A 19,472-nucleotide genomic window follows, 5' to 3' on the forward strand; every position below is an offset into this window, starting at 1 on the left:
TCCAACATTCACATATAGAGTGTCTATGGTTGTTCCGAAATATATATAGATGTGTCGACATGATAGGTCGAAACATTGTATACGTGTCTATGGTATCTCAAGATTACATAATATACAATACAAGTTGATTAAGTTATGGTTGGAATAGATTTGTTACCAATTTTCACGTAGCTAAAATGAGAAAAATTATCCAATCTTGTTTTACCCATAACTTCTTCATTTTAAATCCGTTTTGAGTGAATCAAATTGCTATGGTTTCATATTGAACTCTATTTTATGAATCTAAATAGAAAAAGTATAGGTTTATAGTCGGAAAAATAAGTTACAAGTCGTTTTTGTAAAGGTAGTCATTTCAGTCGAAAGAACGACGTCTAGATGACCATTTTAGAAAACATACTTCCACTTTGAGTTTAACCATAATTTTTGGATATAGTTTCATGTTCATAATAAAAATCATTTTCTCAGAATAACAACTTTTAAATCAAAGTTTATCATAGTTTTTAATTAACTAACCCAAAACAGCCCGCGGTGTTACTACGACGGCGTAAATCCGGTTTTACGGTGTTTTTCGTGTTTCCAGGTTTTAAATCATTAAGTTAGAATATCATATAGATATAGAACATGTGTGTAGTTAATTTTAAAAGTCAAGTTAGAAGGATTAACTTTTGATTGCGAACAAGTTTAGAATTAACTAAACTATGTTCTAGTGATTACGAGTTTAAACCTTCGAATAAGATAGTTTTATATATATGAATCGAATGATGTTATGAACATCATTACTAACTCAAGTTTAGTAGGTAAACCTACTGGAAGTGACAAGAAATGATCTAGCTTCAAAGGATCTTTGATGGCTTGAAAGTTCTTGAAGTAGGATCATGACACAAAAACAAGTTCAAGTAAGATTTTTACTCGAATTAAGATAGTTTATAGTTATAGAAATTGAATCAAAGTTTGAATATGAATATTACCTTGAATAAGAAAGATAACCTACTATATATAACAAAGGTTTCTTGATCTTAGATGATTACTTGGAATGGATTAGAAAGCTTGGAAGTAAATTAGTAAACTTGAAGGGATTTTTGAAGTGTTCTTGAAGTGTTCTTCCTATGATGATTATAGCTTGATTCTTGAAGTGATTTTTGATGAAGATGATGATTAACTACTGGAAAAATACGTTCATAATAGTGTGTGTGTGTTGAGAGAGAATTAGAAAGAGAATTGGAAGTGAAATGGAGTGAATGATGAGTGGTAATTGGTGAGTGGTGAGTGGGGTTAAAAGGAGTTCTAGTTAGTTGAATAGCTCATGGTAGAAGTTAAAATTGATTAGTCATACATGACATAATCAAGAGTGGAATCCCATGCTAGTTCCTATTGGTATATACTCATAGTAAGTACGTTTTGAAGCTGTGTATAATACGGGTAAGAATACGACTAGAATTCTTGATGAAAGAAAAGAATGGAAAAGTAAATGTAACCATTTTTGTTAAGTATGAGTGTTTTGATATATGTCTTGAAGTCTTCCAAAAGTATTTTAATACATCTAAATACACTACATGTATATACATTTTAACTGAGTCGTTAAGTCATCGTTAGTCGTTACATGTAAGTGTTGTTTTGAAACCTTTAAGTTAACGATCTCAATTAATGTTGTTAACCCATTATTTATTATATCTAATGAGATGTAAAATTATTATATTATCATGATATTATGATATATTAATATATCTTAATATGATATATATACATTTAAATGTCGTTACAACGATAATCGTTACATATATGTCTCGTTTCGAAATCCTTAAGTTAGTAGTCTTGTTTATATGTATATAACTCATTGTTAATATACTTATGGAGATACTTACTTATCATAATCTCATGTTAACCATATGTATATCCATATATATATCGTCATGTCGTTTTTACAAGTTTTAACGTTCGTGAATCGCCGGTCAACTTGGGTGGTCAATTGTCTATATGAAACATATTTCAATTAATCAAGTCTTAACAAGTTTGATTGCTTAACATGTTGGAAACATTTAATCATGTAAATATCAATCTCAATTAATATATATAAACATGGAAAAGTTCGGGTCACTACACCATGCGTCCACTCTCAAGGTATACCTTGCGTCCTTGCGCCTGACGCAAGGTCTACCTTGCGTCCTTGCGTGTCTCGCAAGGTCAACCTTGCGTCCTTCCTTATTGACTTTTTATGTTTCTTTTGTTGCAGATTTTGATTCCAGTACATTTTTCAGATCCTGAACATTTTATACTACTCACTTTGAACTTAGATGAATAGAGAGTATTAGTCTATGATAGTTTAAAGGGTTGTTTGAAAAAAGGTCAACTCGAGGCTGTCTTCAAAAACTTATCAGACAACTTGCCGTTATATTTGAAGGCTATTGATTACTTTAACAAGAAGCAGGACTCACAAATTGTTGACTATTATGAGAACAGAGAAGATGTAGAGTTGATGATCGAGGATGCACTGTATGTGCCAATGCAGAGTGGTGGCCATGGTGATTGTGGTGTTTGGGTCTGCCTTCATATGGAGAGGATAGTTTTTGGTTGGGATCAGATTGACAACATTGGAGACCCTAAAAAGGCTGCTAAGGACTATAGAATTCGAATGGCAAGAACATTCTTCCGTGCACGCTTTGATACATAGGAACCACCACCACCAGAGGACCCAGAGGACCCAAAGGTTGTTAATTAGTTAACTTGTAGATGTAATTATTATACAGTTTTTAGGTAAAACATGTAATTTTTGTATGTAAATAATCTGGGACAGACGCAAGGCCTTTTTTGCGTCCTTGCTTCTGGTTTTTTGTCAGACGCAAGGTGTTGTTTGCGTCCTTGCGTCTCTTTAAATGGCTTACGCAAGGTTTTATTTGCGTTCTTGCGTATGTTTGAAGACTTACGCAAGGTTATGTTTGCGTCCTTGCGTCTCTTTAAAAGATATACGCAAGTTGTTGTTTGCGTGCTTGCGTATGTTTCATGACATACGCAAGGTATTGTTTGAAAAGTTGCGTCTTTTTTAAAGACAGACGCAAGTTATTGTTTGCGTATTTGCGTGTGTTTGATGACATACGCAAGATTTTTCTTGCGTTCTTGCGTCTGTATGTAGGTCAATCCATAACACATATTTAAACAACTAACTGAGACTGATAAACATAAAAACAAACTGAGACTGATAAACAACAAACTGAGACTGATAAACAAGCAACTAATTCTGGTCCCCTAATTCTGGTCTAAATCGTACGTTTGATAAAATTGAGACTGATAAGCTTGCGAAGGTTCGACTTTCTCTTTCGACTTTGACTTTGATTTTGAGGCTGTTTTTTTAACCCTCTGAGAAGTAGATTCACCGGTTAGGTCATAAGAAGCGCTACATGTTATTTGGTTATGACCTGCTTGCTTGCAACGAGTACATGTTCTTACTTTCTTTTCAGTTTCTTCACCTTGAGATGGAATCCGATCGGTACTTTTTGGGCGTCCAGGTGCTCTTTTCTTTTGAATTGGGGGCTTTACGATTTTCAAGATCTTGGGCCCTGGATCGGACCATTCGGATCGATGGGGCAAAGGAAGGATGTGTTCGGAATATGTATTTATATAAGTTTGAGACAAGAACCAATGTGATACATAACATGTAACATCTTCCACTCCGAAGAGTCGTGCTGCTGCCAATACATGTCCGCAAGGTATGCCTGATAATTGCCATTGCCCACATGTACATGTTCTATCTTCTAGATTAACGAGGCTGTTTTTCCTTCCATCACGCACCTCTATTAGATTGTTTGCCGATGGAAATGCTTGCCATCTTCTTGATTTGTTCGTCCTCTTACCTAATTTATGTTCAACATATGGAGTAACCGTTGAAGTGAGACTAACTGCTTTGTTGTGATGTTTGAAAAACCAATCCTGTATAGAAGCGCGAAAAAATTCCAATAACATGCAAACTGGTAGTTTGCGAGCATGTTTGGATAGAGCGTTAATAGACTCTACACTGTTGCTAGTAAGGTATGCATACCTAACATGACCAGCATGACTTCTGGACCATTTATTGAAACCAACGTCATTTAGATACTTGTGAGACGCTTTTAATCTTCGTTGAAATACACTAACATGATCTTGAAAATCTGACAAACGATAAGCCTTAACCATTTTCCAATAGTGCCATTCAAAATATTTGAATTTGTTGGACATCGTTTTTATGTTCATGAATAGATGACGTGCGCAAAAAGAGTGAAAGGCTTCAGGAAACACATTTGAAATACCATGTGCTATTGAAGGAGCACGATCAGAAATAAAGGTAATCTCTGATATACGATTACTCCTACCACAACTCTCTAAATGATCTCTTAGATTGCCAAAAAACCATGACCAAACCTCGTTTGTCTCGCCTTCACCAATTCCATAAGCCAATGGCAAAATTCCGTTATTAGCATCCATTGCAACAACGACTAAATTTGTACCCAAGTATCCAGCTTTCAAATGTGCACCATCAACGATGATAATAGGGCGAACATTTTGGACAAATGATCGAATCTGCACGCAAACAAATCAAATGAGATTGCTATTAGTTTAAGATAAAACAATTGTAGGATGAGTGATACTTACAACTGCGCCAAAGGACATGTAACACATCACGAATCTATTTTCATTGTCAGTCACCACATTTGTCATGCTTCCTGGGTTATGAATCTTAATGTTATGAAGATAAATGGGAAGCATTCGGAACGAGTCATCCATACTACCACGAAGCATCTCTATTGCATGACACTTGGCTCTCCATGCTTGATTGTAAGAAATGCTCACCCGAAAACGGTTGCCAACATCATCACGTATATCTTTTGGATTATTGTCTCGATTTGCAGCTTTGAACGATTCCATCAGAATACTTCCTAACACCTTTTTGGAAGCATGCTTATTATTTCCCATAATTTGGGTACGTGAGCATGTGTGTACGTCATGCAATTTCTTTACGATGAAGTTGTCAGTGTGGCGTATTTTGTATGCACTACATTTTCACTCACAATTTGGCAACATGCATTTAGCAGTGAATCGAGATTTGTCAGACTTTACAGGCTTAATTTGGAAGTTTTCTTCAAGACATTTTGTGTATAGATGGTTTACAAAATCATCCTTGTTTAAAAAAGTTTGTCGAACTTTAATCAAATCGGATACTCTATAACTTGTTGTTATTTGGCTCGTAGATTCAGTCTCTTGGTCATGCTCACTCAATAAAAGTGGCATATTCCAGAATACATCCTTTTTTTCTTCCTCTTCTTCATTTTCATCTTCATCTTGACCTTCTCTGTCATTTTCTTCCTCCGAAGCACTAGACGCGACAACTGATTCAAAAGGGTGATCTGTTTTTTTAATTTTACATACGTTCTCAACTCCATAGTTGAAGAAATCAAACTCTTCTGTGTTTGGAGGTGGTACTTCAGGTCGTGCTTCTTCCAAATTGGGTGTCTGAAGGTTTGTGCTCTCCTCGTTTGTTGGTAGGTTTTGTTGGACATCGTGTGTTGGTAGGTTTTGATGGACATTGTGTATTGGTAGGATTTGCACTGACTGTAAGTTTTCTGGGAGTTGATGCATTGTAACTTTGTCAACAATGTAAATATTAATAGGAGCATTTGATATTGCATGTTGTAGAAAATCACGAAAGTCTTCATAATCATCAGTAATATCAAAAACAAGATTATCGACAACATATCTCATTGAAACAGTAGCATTAGGTGGCAAATTAATTTTTCTAAGAACATTTTTTAACAATATTCTTCGAGTAATTAGTTTTTGGGGAGCAACTGGGAGTTTTAATCGTGTTCTAAAACAATCTAGAGGCAAATACATAGGTAAGTTATTAATAAATTGAAAAGAACCACCACAACATATATGAATAACAAAGGTTTCATTATCACTAAAACTCATTATTTAAAACAAAGAAAGTTACCTTAATGACGCTTGAAATTATATGATTTATGTTGAAATGGTGGAAATGAAGTGAAAATAGAGCTGGTAATACCTTATATGAATTGAAAAAGTTATCCGTAATAGTACAAAAATCGTACAAAATCTTATCCACGAAATCGTGAAAATCTTATCGGGATAAGACGCAAAGGCGCAAGTCGCAAGACGCAAGACGCAAGGACGCAAGTCTCTTTGTTGCGTTTGTCAGTAACGCAAGGTCGCATGGTCGCAAGATCGCAAAGACGCAAGGTCGCAAAGACGCAAGGTGTCTTGCGCCTTGCGAGGGCAAATTGTCAAACTTTTTTTTTTAGGGCTGTCAGTCAACAAGCTTAAAAAAAAGGGTATTTTGGTGATAATCCATGTTTTAGCAACAAAATGAGTTGGGTATCATATGACCCATTTTGTTAACAGAACATATAATTTGATAGGCAAAACATAACATCAAATATGGGCCATTAAAAACCGTTAGCCTTTCGGTTCCGATACAAAAACCCGGTAAATACCGGTACCGTACCGCTAAGTACCGCATTCAAAATTCACATAAAATTAAACACCGAATACCGTACCGTCTATATTTGGTTGGTACCGGTTCGGTACGGTACCGGTATGGTATCGGTTCAGTGTCGGTATTTAGGTACTCATGCTCACCCCTAGTTTTTTATACTCCCTCCGTCTAAAAATGAGTGTCATATTTGACTTTTGAAAGTCAATCTTTTAAGTTTACGTCAAATATTTTATGGTTTTTGCCATATAATTTTTGATGAAATTTATATGAATAGATTGATTTTTTATTTGTGTTTTCATTGGTATAACTTTTATCAATTATTTTACAACACAAAGAAAAATATTTAAAGTCAAAGTTGACGAATAAAGAATCTAAAAGTCAAACCAAAACATTTATTTTGAGACGGAGAGAGTATATACTAATGACCGTTAAGAGGATCATGTATGATATTTACGGGTAAATGAAAAAGATTTGGGTAAAAAAGACATTTAAGACTATTTTTATCAATACCTACACAGCTTCTTAATTAAGTAATCTAATGGCCATTTTATTGCATGTGTCTATTGAGGTTTGATGACGATCATGATCACAAATTCACAACCACTAGACTATCTTGATATGTTTCACTGTCTTCATTGATTCGCCTGGCAAATTCATTATATAATTCAGTATTCTTCACCATCATTTTTTATATACTATCACTTCAATCCACCATCCAAATATACACTTGTGGCTTAAAGACTACAAGTTGCATATTTGGTTTATATGTTTCATTGTTGTTTAACTTTGAAGTTAGGGTTATTCTTTGAGATTTTAATTTAAAAATGAATGAAGCAAAAGAAAATAGGTGGTATAACTCTAAAGTTGTGATGACTGGGTGAGGGAAGGTTTTCAAGTGGTGAAAGATTGTGTGTGTTAGGATGGTGAACTATTAAATTTGATTTTTCACTAGATGCCTAGAATAAGGATCTAATATAGGTGGTGAGTTTATCAAGTATAATGAGAAAATGAAAATGAAATTCTCTACATCTAGGGGTGGAGCCACCTCAACGAAATGATTTCGCAACCTTGGTAATTGGTTTGAAGAGTTTAGCAGTTCCAAAAAATAAAAAAATAAAAAATAAAAATTTGGTTTGAAGAGTTCTTTGTTGCTTTCTATTTAGGGTGATGTATTTTTTTTTTTTTTTTTTTTCATTCTAAATGTGCATACGATTCTGTTTTGTTACTTCATCCCAAATGGACATTTAATATGCAAGTCCTTTGGGCTCATCCTGTATTGTTTATGGCACACTGTTTATGGCACACGTTGGTGAAATTCCCTTTAATTATGTTTTTCGCCCCAAAAAACTTGAATTTTTTCATGTAAATATATTGCTCAAATTACAATGTAAAAGAAAAAATATATCGAAGGAAGAAAAGGAGTGGATGTGAACAGATTGTGTTTTAAGGAAAAAAAAAACCTTCCTTACCACAATACTCACATAAAAAAAAACCTTCCTTACCACAATACTCACATACACACCCTATACACAATACATGGAATCATGTTATTCACAACCATAATACTATAAACACCATTAACCAATATAAATTTGAAAACGTCCAAACACTACAAAACACTACTACAGAATTTCTAAAACTGAATGTGAACCAAGGAACAAACGTTATCCTATGATTTTAGTAGGAAGTGAAGTGCAGCTATTTTCTGTAGGCTCAACAATTTAATTTGGAAGTTATCATTCTGGCTACAATGTGGACGATATGGCGATTCAGGAATAGTGCTATCTTCAACGATTCGAAGCTTAGAAAATGTAATTCGGTCGATAATATTGTTTTTCATTCTTTTGAATGGCTTTCTTGTAGATACAAGAAAGCTATTTTAAACTGGAACATATGCATGCAAAATTCTGCTTGTAATTGTAGAAATGTCTTTTAATAAATTTCTGATGTTCTAAAATTTTTTACAGAAAAAACTAGAGTTGCAGTTAGTTATATCGTTATTGTTATCATTATAGCGTACTTTTTATTTGAATATTGAATGTTTAATATACAAATGATATATAATAAATGTTTTATTGAAATTGTTTTCAAACAATATAATTATAGTGTGTATATCAAAAGAAAGATTTTGCTATTGACAGTCTTAAAGGCTGTAATTAATTGTACAATTTAAAAAGTGTCGTTTACAAATCAATAAATAACCGCTTAACACTTTAAAGTACACTGATGACATCCGTAAAGATTTTATTTAGCAAAATTCAAGAAGGAAATGCAAAGCAAAACTAATTATGAATGTTCAATCACGATAAGTTGGATTTTATTCTTACTAGTTCGGACCGGCCCGCGCGTTGCGGCGGGGTCTTTCGGGCTGCGTATTCATATTTAACGTAGCGTTGCGTATTTACGGAGGGGAACACGGCTCATGTGTTAAGCGCCGTTTTAGATGTCGTTGTGTTAAGCGTTTTTTAAAAAGTATCCGTTTCGAACATAGTTAGTTTTGTTTTGTTCAATAAATTTTTTCAAGTGTAACAGTGCTGTCGAGAAAATTTAACTCGCGGCGAACAGAAAGATACGGGCTGTCGTTGTGTTTAGCGTTTTTTAAAAAGTGTCCGTTTCGCGTATAGTTAGTCCCGTTGGGTTCGTAAGATTTTTTCGAGTTGAACGGTGGCCTCGGGAAAATTTAACTCGCACCGAGCGAGAAGATATGGCCCGTTATAAATCCGGGTGGGATTAGTTTCTTTAATTTTAATAAAATTATATATTTACACTTTTTACCCCTGAAAAAGTGTAAACTTGAGGGGACGTTGTGTAAGTATAAGCAAAGTTGAGGGACCGTTTGTAATGTGAACGCAAACTCAAAACGACAATCCGATATAACTGAAACGACGGAAAACTCCACCACTTTTAGTATGCAAGTGTTTTTAATTTTTAATAAAATTATATATTTACATTTTTTACCCCTGAGAAGGTGTAAACTTGAGGCGACGTTATGTACGTATAACCAAAGTTGAGGGACCGTTTATAATGTGAACGCAAACTCAAAACGACAATCCGATATAACTGAAACAACGAAAAACTCCACCACTTTTAGTATGTAAGAGTGTCAGTGTTAATGTTAATGTTAATTAAGTTCTGATATCTCAAACAGGCTGATATTTTAAAACGTTATATAACACGGGGTTCATTTATGTAATTTACGCGAGAAAAAAACTGCTGTAATAGTTTAGGGACCAATATTGTAATTAAGCAACAACTAAACTCATGATCCAGACCGCAACCGGAATCAAACAAAAAGTAAGTCGATCTGCGAAGGAAAGATGATCGTTTGCATCGCCGTCGTTGGCCATCAGGTTTGTTTCAAGTGTCCTCAATTTCATCATTTTCTGTTCAATTTTTTTCTTCTATTTTTTCAGTTTATATCGATTGATATTCACAGAATAATCCGCTGTATATACAAAGCTTCACTGAAGCTGATGATGCACTCAAGCTTCATCATATTGTTCATTGCTCCCTTGACGTTGTTGATGAACGAGGTAATGCATATGCATATGGATTTTTTTTTTTTTTTTTTTTTTATGTACGGCAAACTTTATCTGATTATTTTATTTATATATTGATTATTTGATTATGATAATAATAATAATACTGTCTAGTTTATATGTGATTAATTTAATTTTGTGCAGATGAAGGTTTTCTGGGTCTTAAATTTGATCGTTTATTTGTATTAGATTAAAACTTTATGTTTTCACTTAAATTTTCATATGATGACTATTTCATAAGTTTGCTTTTGTGGAATCTGTAATTTTATTTTATATTTCAATTGCTTATAAATTTAAATGTTTAGTAATAATGTGGTTATTGTGAGAATGGAGGTTAACGAAAATAATAGTATGTTTGATCTTTTTTTGTGAGTTTAGAGTACTGAAAAAGTTGGTTTGCATACCTGAAACTGTGGATGGTTATATCTATCAATATTGAGTTATATAGAGTAAATATTTGTTTTTGAGGATTGTTATGTATCTGTTCTGTACGTAGATGCTATCTTACAGTTTGACATGTATGCTTAGGACAAAACATGGCTTTTAAGTTAGTCAGATTCTTTGAGTGGATTGGACTTTGAAGCATCGTTGACCCCCAGGGTTCAATGTAGGACTTAGATAAGGCCAATGACTTGAACGAGCACCGTGGACTGCCTGGTTCATCTGATTAACATCAAAATTCGAATTCCTGGTCATGATTTTACTAAACATAGACTGCCTCTTGCCCATTTTGAACTCATATTGCCAATCTTTTTAAGAACTCGACATGCTAAAAAAAAAAAAAAATTAATTATTAGATTCAGTAAGTGAAAGATCATTTCAAAAACAATTAAACAATGTTACACAAGGATAAATAAAGTATGGTGCCCATTTTATCAGTTTATTGTATATTGTACTAATGAGTGGTAATCTCAAAGTTAATTTGTTTCTGCATTTTACTTTAACTGGAATCCAAAAGTACAAGGTTACCTACTCAGTGGCGGATTCAGGAAAAATTTTCACCGGGGGCGAATTTTTTTATAAAACGTGAGGATTTTTTTTTTTGACAAAATATAGAGGTTTTTGGGCAAAATATATAGAATTTAGAGGTTTTTGAGCAAAATATGAAGGTTTTGGGGCAAAATATGGAGGTTTTGGGGCAAAATATGAAGGATTTGGGGCAAAAAAAAATTCCACCGGGGGCGAAATCGAAAAACCGAAAAAATTTGCACTAAAATTTCAAAATCCACAGGGGGCGGGCCCCCCCCCCTCCCTCCCTCTACTACACTAAATCCGCCTCTGTACCTACTAAGACATGAAGAACTAACAATAGCATACAAACAAACACAACCAAATAGTCTCTTACAATTTTTTTTGCAGCAAATATGTCCTTTATTTAGGTATATCTTCCTAGGTCTACACTCACATTCTTATTCGTTGCAGTTTGGGAACTACCTACTTTCAATATATATCAGACTAATATTTAAGCACATACAAGTACATATGCATAGATAAAAAAATCAATGTTGAGTGCTGAGATTCTTCAAAGATTAAATCATCCAAAATGCATAATTTTCTAACATTAGCCGCAGCAAAGGACTTTGATACCTGCATTCCCCTCCCTCCCTTCTCCAAAATTGATAAATGTTGTTTATATTTGGCAATTCTCAAGATGAATTTAGACTCATGTGGACAATGTTGATAAGATTCTCATAACTGTTTTGCAGTGAACAACCCAAAAAAATCTGGACCGGTGCTAAATGAAACATTTCTTGGACTCCTATATCCAACTGAAAATTACAAAGTGTGAGCATATATCAGATTTTGTCAATTTTATATTTCTATTGACTCTATGTTCAAAATGTTCACATCCAACGTATCTTTGTGGTCACTTGGCTTGTGTACAATGATTACACTTTATATTTGCATTTACTTAACATACATTACATGTTGTGGGTAGGTACGGTTATCTAACTAACACAAAGGTGAAGTTTATACTAGTCACAACAGACCTTGACGTACGGGATGCTGACGTAAGAAACGTGAGTGCTTTTTGAACTGCTGAAGTTGTGTCTGTTGTTTTATGATAAATAATTCATGTCAATTTTAATGCTCTGTAATAGCACTTGTATACCTTTTTATTATTAAACGGCACCCATGGGTTTAGAAAGGCTTGAATTAGAGCCACTTGCGCTAGACAATGGTGATACGTTAATATGAACTGACTAACAGGGGCCAAAATAGGTGTTTTCTGAACGTCTCTCACTTTTTAATAACTGGTGAAGTATCTATCAATAACCTTTCACCAGGAAACCGTAATATTCTTCAAAGAATTAGAAACTATACAGTATATATTTATAATGGGCAGGAAGCCAGGAAGTTGTTTGTTTAAGGTTATCACATTGTTTTGCCAATACAAGTTTATCTGTGAAAACTTTAATTGGGTTGTTGCCATATAATATTTTGAAGTTGGCAATTTTGACCCGTTTACTTATAAAATTGGCTAATTTAGGTTATTGGTTTGAACGGTTATTCTTATAAGAACACAATAGTTAATTTAAAAGATTGATGAGAAAAAGTGTTTTGGAGTTGGTGTATCTTAACTCCAGCTGTTTAAACTAGAATTGAAATAATATGTTTTGACTCAACCTGCCCATTTTGCCACTTGTGCAATACATGTACAGGTGGAGATGTTAGGCAGAATAATTTATTTATTAAGACTATAACAGAAGGATTACATCTTTAAGGATTGTACGTTAATTTTTTTTGGGTATGTAATGGATTGGAACAGTTCTTCAGGAGGTTCCATTCAGCATATTTAGACGCAGTTTCAAACCCATTTCATGTACCTGGTAAAAAGATCACATCCAAGACATTTGCTGAGAGGGTGAGTGGTATTGTGAAGTCAGTTAGCTTCCATACAACTTGACGATGATGAAATCAGTAGAGCACCTGGAGCAGGTATCTGTTTATTGATCAAGTTTATTTCTATTTCTATGTTGGAGTGTATCTATTGAATTGAATCCTTGTTAATGAATGATGGATAATGTAACTCTTCTACATTGGAGTCTCAGTTTCTTATTCTATTTTTCTATTTCTGTTTAGGTTATGTTTTTAATTAACGTCTTGTTTTGATTGTGATAATAATATCAGGTGGTGTAGTGAGTTGTGAAATGTCTTTACTTTCTTTGTTGAATCTGATCTATGTTATAAGCTGTGAAATGCCTTTTCTTTAATTTCACGTTACGTCCGCTCCTACTTCCTATGGGATATAAGTAGAGCGTTTTGGTTCGTTATACACAGGGCCGGTCCCGATAATTTGAGTGCCCTGGACGAAACGAAAAAAGGGCCCTTAGACCCTAATGAATAATATAAGCTAATTAAAAAAACGACAAATATATCAATCGTTAAAGATATTTTAAAGATTATTAATGTTACTTTATTCAATAAATGAAACACACAACATAATTTATACTCCTTGATATTGATCTTCAGTGTTCTGCCATAGTATCTCTTTATCTGTTGTCCACTTGATAAGTGATAAGTTAATGTGTTTTATCTCACATTGGTGAGGAATCAAACAAGAATACACTATAAATTAATAACTTGGGCCATGATAAATAAAGAACAAAAGCTAAATTTATTCATATGGGCTTAACTTATCTACACTTTTAAAAGTCTTGGACAGTTGGGCTTGCTAATTTTTGTGACCAATAAATAATATTGGGCCCCTAAAATTATTGGGCCCGGGGCGAATGTACACCTTGTACCCAGCAGTGTTTGTGAAGAAAACGTTGCATGCACGCACTCTGATATAACGATCACAAATGGATTTTTTTTAAAGTAAAATGTAGTTATATTGTATATGAGTTGATTAGAATATCTGAGAATTTATACATAGATATGGGGATACCTATGTATAATCACCTAATGTGTGCTAGTTTGAATACCTCTTAATTGAATAATTTTACGTTGAATGCTCCACTCAGCATCCATTGCTCTTGTTTCTGACATATAGAATGACACATGATGTTAAATAGTTTAGTATTCGGTGCTGAACCATTCATACTTAAAGTGTTCTTTTAACCTTTAAGCGCTTAAACAATATTTTTTCTTTTAATTATATCAAGAACATTTATTATACAACTATATTATTTTTAATTAATGTCAAAAGTTAATAAGTTATATGTATATCAATCACATTGCTAATTTAAAATAATTATCAAATTGATTATTGTCATTAAAAACTACAACATCATTTAAAACCCTTAAACCATTCAGATTATGAATCATTTTGCATTTAACATTTAGTTTTATATTACACATTTTTAGGCCCTGGTTATCTCTTAATTCAGTAAATAAAATTGTTGTTTCTTTGTCACTTAATCAGTTACTTAATCTGAAAACTGATCTATTTTTAGAAGACATAGAATCAGAAAGCTGTTCCCAAAAATCCCTTTCCAAACAGAGGCAAATACCCTAAATTATACGGAGGACTGAACTCGTCCACATTTTAAAATAAAGGACTATATCTAATCTCTCTTAATTATAACTTGTGAGTTGTGACTAAATACTTTACTTGGAGCAAAAGAAGCCCTACTGTTAATATTTTAATTTTAATTTTAATAATACTAAACCAAACCATCCGAAGCATTCAAAATCTAATCATTCGCAGTTAGTCTACTTATTGTTATCTGGTAACCTTAGGTTTACAATTGAACGCTCAAATTTCATCATCTACATGTGATATGTGATGTGATTATCATATTTATTTATCTATCTTAGGTTTCAGTTTCAGTTTCAAATTTCAATTTTTACAGAAAAGAATGACGCAAGATGTTGAGATGAAAGAGCAACAGGTTCCAGCACCTCCTGATTCACTTCCCTCTACAAATCCTTCTACTTTACAGGGTAAGATTTGATATTTGTTTTGACCTATAGTTTGTTTAAAATATGAAAGACGAATTTAATTTCTGTGTGTATACAGTATACTACAGTAGGTTTTTATTGTTTTGATTTGATATTTTGAACTTGTTAATGTATACTAGAATTAAAGGAAAATGCGACATTGATCGAGAGGGGAGCTTCTGCTCGCGAGGTTCGTCCAATTTCGAGGGCGGTTAGGCTGACAGTTGCGTCGTCAAGAAAGAAGCTCAAGGCTTCTGTGGTCTCTTCTTTTGTGAATTTTGCTGTTTCGCCTGGATCAGAAGTCCACTCTCGTTTGATTTCCTATTTGCCTAATGTATTTTGCTTTCTGAATTTTTTATTCATTCAAGTTTCCTTCATTTTACTGTTAAAAACAATGTCCAATTTGACTATTTCAACTCGAGATAGGAATATCTAACTACAAAACATCAATAGGAAGTATAATTGGATGTTTCAAATTTCTTTGCATAGTTTTCAGCTTGAAAAGATAATATAATCTTGAGTTCCGTTCTAATTTTGGTTTACCGTTACTAGAAAATCGTATCTTGTTTATGTCGTCTATAAGAAGGAAATTCTAACTTATAAAGGTGTGAATTAGTGTCTTATAATCTAGCTTCACTAACGTTTATGGAGTCGTGAAAGGTGGTTTTACAATGAGCATAATAAGCTTTTTTTATTTTGTAAAGGATGATGAATATGATATGGAAGTTGACTCTGCATCATCTGCAACGAAAACTACTGTGAAGCACTACTCTCCAGAGCTCGAGATTTACTGCTACTTGGTTGTGCTGATATTCCTAATTGATCAGAAGAAGTACACCGAGGTTAGCATCGCTCGTGTGGTCACTTATATAATTGAATGATGTTACGTGAACGTTGTTTCCTTTGTTAAGTCACCTTATTTTTCTTTCTTGTTATGCAGGCGAAAGCTTGTTCTTCAGCAAGCATTGCCCGCTTGAAAAACATTAACAGGAGAACTGTTGATGTTTTGGCAGCCAAACTCTACCACTATTATTCTCTTAGTTATGAACTTACTGATAGTCTCTCTGAAATTCGTGGGTGGGTGACAAAGTGGTTATGTCTACATACACATGTCTGATCACTTTTTATATGTCTATTGTGTAACCTGCTAAGAACATCATATTTACATGTAGTAATCTCCTTGCTCTGCACCGAGTTGCCACATTGCGTCATGATGAGTTAGGGCAGGTCTGTCTTTTTAATATTTTGGATTATTAGAGTTGACATGGGTGGGTCAGGAGCAGGTCAACTTATAATTTCATTTAATGAATGATTAGTGTGTTACCTATGCTTTCAAAAGCTATATTTAATAGTATCTAATAGTTTAAGTAAAATGATAGGAGGTTTTATGCATTATTAAGTATACTATTTGGGGAATATCGAATCATTTTCCTGTTTGACCCGTTAAAAGTAAATCATAACCTGCATCAACTTTATTAATAAATAACTGGGTCAAAATTCGACATCCCCACTGAGTTTTGTGGGCATACTGGTGTTTATTAATTTTGTAATGGGTAATATACTAATGTGTAGGAAACACTCCTTAATCTGCTACTCCGCAATTACCTGCATTACAATATGTACGATCAAGCAGAGAAACTGAGATCTAAGGCACCGCGTTTTGAGGCGCATTCGAATCAGCAGGTGATTCTTTGACTCTACACCATATTGTTCTTTGATGGTTTTCAAAAGGAATAGACAAATGTGATCTCCTGAACTAATTTAACTTTATACTTTGGTATATCAATCTCTAGATTATGTACCTTTTTCTGATATACATTATGTTAGAATAAAGGCAGACGGAACCATTAAATTAGTCTAATAGCTCTTGGTTTCTTTCACGAATCAAATATTGTCCCGGACTTTACAAATGGGAACCTGTGTCAGCATACTTAGAATGGCGTTGTTACGGTTGTGATCCTTATGGAATTTCATATGGTTTATGATTGCGGTGTGTTGATTTTGACATATACTCGTGATATGTAGTGAGCAAGTTTTTTGACCTATCCTTATTTTTGAATGACAGTTTCTTGGATCTTTGTATGGGTACAAAAAAAAATCTCCATATTTTGTGCATGTCTTGTTATCTTCTTTTTTAGATACATGTATTAAAAAATAATAATAAAACGATAGTACACTGTCTCAGTTTTATAAGTTGGAAGCAAGTCTATATAATGTATGAAATTTAAATTGAGTGCCAAGTGATATAACTTATGTGTACAATTTTGTGTACATTATTTCAGTTTTGTCGGTACCTTTTTTACCTTGGTAAAATTAGGACGATTCAGCTAGAATATACTGATGCCAAGGAATCTCTTCTACAAGCTGCTCGAAAAGCCCCCATTGCTGCTCTTGGCTTCCGGGTTCAATGCAATAAGTGGGCCGTGATTGTTCGTCTACTTATTGGAGAGATCCCTGAACGAACCATCTTTATGCAGAAAGGCATGGAGAAGGACTTGAGGCCCTACTTTGAGCTGACAAATGTGAGTAGTTAAATCAACTTCAGTTATCTTATTGGATATTTTATGCTACTAGTTATTGCTTTGAATGTTGAGATTGGCCCTTTTGTCCACAATGGGTTGATTTGGGCTGTATTTGTTTTTGAAAGGCAAGGCCCCAAAGTGTAACTAGTGGGGACTGGGGACTGAATATTTGGGCTGTATTTTATCTCCAGTAGGCAGTAGGTCAAACAAGAATGGGTTGAAATTGCCACTTCTAAATTATTTGCAATATATAACCCCCAACTCGATTACAAGAAATTTTTTCTTTTTCTTTTTTCAGGCGGTTAGGATTGGAGATCTAGAGCTGTTCAAAAACATTTCAGAGAAGTTCTCCACCACTTTCAGCGCAGACGGGACCAGCAACTTGATTGTCAGACTGCGCCACAATGTCATAAGAACTGGACTTCGCAACATCAGCATTTCATACTCGCGAATCTCACTCGCTGACGTGGCAACAAAGCTGAGGTTGGACTCTCCAAACCCTGTTGCTGATGCTGAAAGCATAGTCTCCAAGGCCATCCGTGATGGTGCCATTGATGCCACAGTTGATCATGCAAATGGATGGATGGTATCTAAGGAGACGGGAGATATTTATTCAACAAATGAACCTCAAATGGCATTTAATTCTAGAATAGCTTTCTGCTTGAACATGCATAACGAGGCGGTGCGTGCCCTTCGGTTTCCACCAAATTCTCACAAGGAGAAAGAAAGTACTGACAAGAGAAGAGAGAGACAACAGCAGGAGCAAGAACTTGCACAGCATATAGCTGAGGAAGACGAAGATGAATTTTGATTTGTATCGTTTTGCTGCCAATATTTATCTTACTATCTACTGTTTTTCAATGTACCTGTTGACATTGATGTGACATTATGTTATTCACACTTGACATCTTGTCCTAACTCATGTCTTGTAACCTGGAAATGGTAATTAACAGGCTCTTGTGTTATAGGTGCTGTATGCCTTTAGGTTCTGATATTGACTGCATTGTTATTGTTATGTTTCTAAGTGTTGGTACATGTTTAGATCATTAATAAATTAGAGCTGTGGTCCGTGCATCGCAGCGGATTAGTGTCATTCTAACGCTACTATATGGTTACACATTTTTCGGCCTGAAAGTCATCGAAACCACAATATAAACCTTCGATGTAATCTATAATGTACTATTAAAAAAAGACTAATATGTCGAGGGTTACACACCGCAACTTCATTCTTTGTTAAACGTTCTTCACCATCAATAACATCCTTTAAATAAAGTATTTGTAATACAAATATAGCAACAACAATAAAAAGAATGAAAATTGAAAATAAATGTAGACAATACTATATACACGGAGTATATTACGTAGTAATATTATTTTAGCGGTTAGTAATTTGGTATACATTATCACAATATTAAAAGATGTAAAGGAAAAAAATGAAAAAGATTATAACTAATTTAGTTATATATTACTAAAAGTTTTTATAATTTAGTTGTAAATTACTAAAATGAAAAAGTTGTATACTAATTTAGTTGAAAACAAATGGAATTAAATTCTAAGTCCAACCCATCAACTTTTTTATTTTTAAAATTTCATTTCAATCCAACTCGACTTCTAAGTTCAACTCATCATTTTTTTAATTTCTTTTTACCCAATGAATTTATAAGTCATACCCACGAATTGTTTATTTACTTTTTATTTTTGACCAAGTTGCCACACACACCACCTTTACTTCTAAATATTGAGAATAAAATATTGAGAAGAATTAAGAGTAAGTATAAGTGGGAAAGGGGGAAAAAACTACAGTCACTGGGTCGGATTAACCTGACGGGTTGATCCATTTGCAATTTGATTTGATTGTATAATGTTTAAAGATATTTGTTTTTATTAAAAAGATAAAAAAGAAAATAAAAGTGAATTTAAAAAGGGAAAAAGAATTAAAAATAAAATAAAAATAAAAGTGAATTAAAAGAAGGAAAAAGAATTAAAAAAGGAAAAAGAAAATAAAAGTGAATATAAAAGAAAAAAGAAAATATAAGTGGAATA

At 33.7% G+C, this 19,472-nt stretch overlaps 2 protein-coding genes across 7 annotated transcripts; both read left to right on the plus strand.

Moving 5' to 3' along the window:
• The first annotated feature begins 9,709 nt into the window (after positions 1-9,709).
• On the plus strand, positions 9,710-13,103 carry LOC139855580 (uncharacterized). Its single transcript, XM_071844818.1, has 5 exons — positions 9,710-9,831; positions 9,918-10,014; positions 11,727-11,805; positions 11,960-12,041; positions 12,791-13,103. Exons 1-5 carry the CDS (start codon positions 9,799-9,801, stop codon positions 12,926-12,928), a joined length of 429 nt encoding a protein of 142 aa, XP_071700919.1. The 5' UTR covers positions 9,710-9,798; the 3' UTR covers positions 12,929-13,103.
• A 1,505-nt stretch (positions 13,104-14,608) lies between these two features.
• Positions 14,609-18,425, plus strand: LOC139851808 (probable 26S proteasome non-ATPase regulatory subunit 3). Of its 6 annotated transcripts, none has more exons than XM_071840981.1 (9): positions 14,609-14,696; positions 14,820-14,910; positions 15,048-15,241; positions 15,612-15,749; positions 15,848-15,984; positions 16,080-16,134; positions 16,480-16,590; positions 17,190-17,429; positions 17,728-18,425. In XM_071840981.1, exons 2-9 carry the CDS (start codon positions 14,826-14,828, stop codon positions 18,238-18,240), a joined length of 1,473 nt encoding a protein of 490 aa, XP_071697082.1. In that variant the 5' UTR covers positions 14,609-14,696; positions 14,820-14,825; the 3' UTR covers positions 18,241-18,425. The 6 variants fall into 6 exon arrangements, with proteins under 6 accessions (XP_071697082.1, XP_071697085.1, XP_071697083.1 ...); XM_071840984.1 differs by having other exon boundaries at positions 14,676-14,696; positions 14,825-14,910; XM_071840982.1 differs by having other exon boundaries at positions 14,681-14,696; positions 14,798-14,910.
• Positions 18,426-19,472: the final 1,047 nt, after the last annotated feature.

This window comes from Rutidosis leptorrhynchoides, chromosome 6 (genome assembly GCF_046630445.1).
Source record: "Rutidosis leptorrhynchoides isolate AG116_Rl617_1_P2 chromosome 6, CSIRO_AGI_Rlap_v1, whole genome shotgun sequence".
In the NCBI taxonomy this organism is placed as follows: Eukaryota; Viridiplantae; Streptophyta; class Magnoliopsida; order Asterales; family Asteraceae; genus Rutidosis; species Rutidosis leptorrhynchoides.

Coding starts and splice junctions, on each gene's coding strand:
- LOC139851808 (XM_071840981.1), top strand. CDS start 14,826: ATGACGCAAGATGTTGAGATGAAAGAGCAACAGGTTCCAGCACCTCCT. Junction 14,911..15,047: donor AAATCCTTCTACTTTACAGG/GTAAGATTTGAT, acceptor AATGTATACTAG/AATTAAAGGAAAATGCGACA. Junction 16,135..16,479: donor GTCATGATGAGTTAGGGCAG/GTCTGTCTTTTT, acceptor ACTAATGTGTAG/GAAACACTCCTTAATCTGCT.
- LOC139855580 (XM_071844818.1), top strand. CDS start 9,799: ATGATCGTTTGCATCGCCGTCGTTGGCCATCAG. Junction 10,015..11,726: donor TGACGTTGTTGATGAACGAG/GTAATGCATATG, acceptor ACTGTTTTGCAG/TGAACAACCCAAAAAAATCT. Junction 12,042..12,790: donor GGGATGCTGACGTAAGAAAC/GTGAGTGCTTTT, acceptor GGATTGGAACAG/TTCTTCAGGAGGTTCCATTC.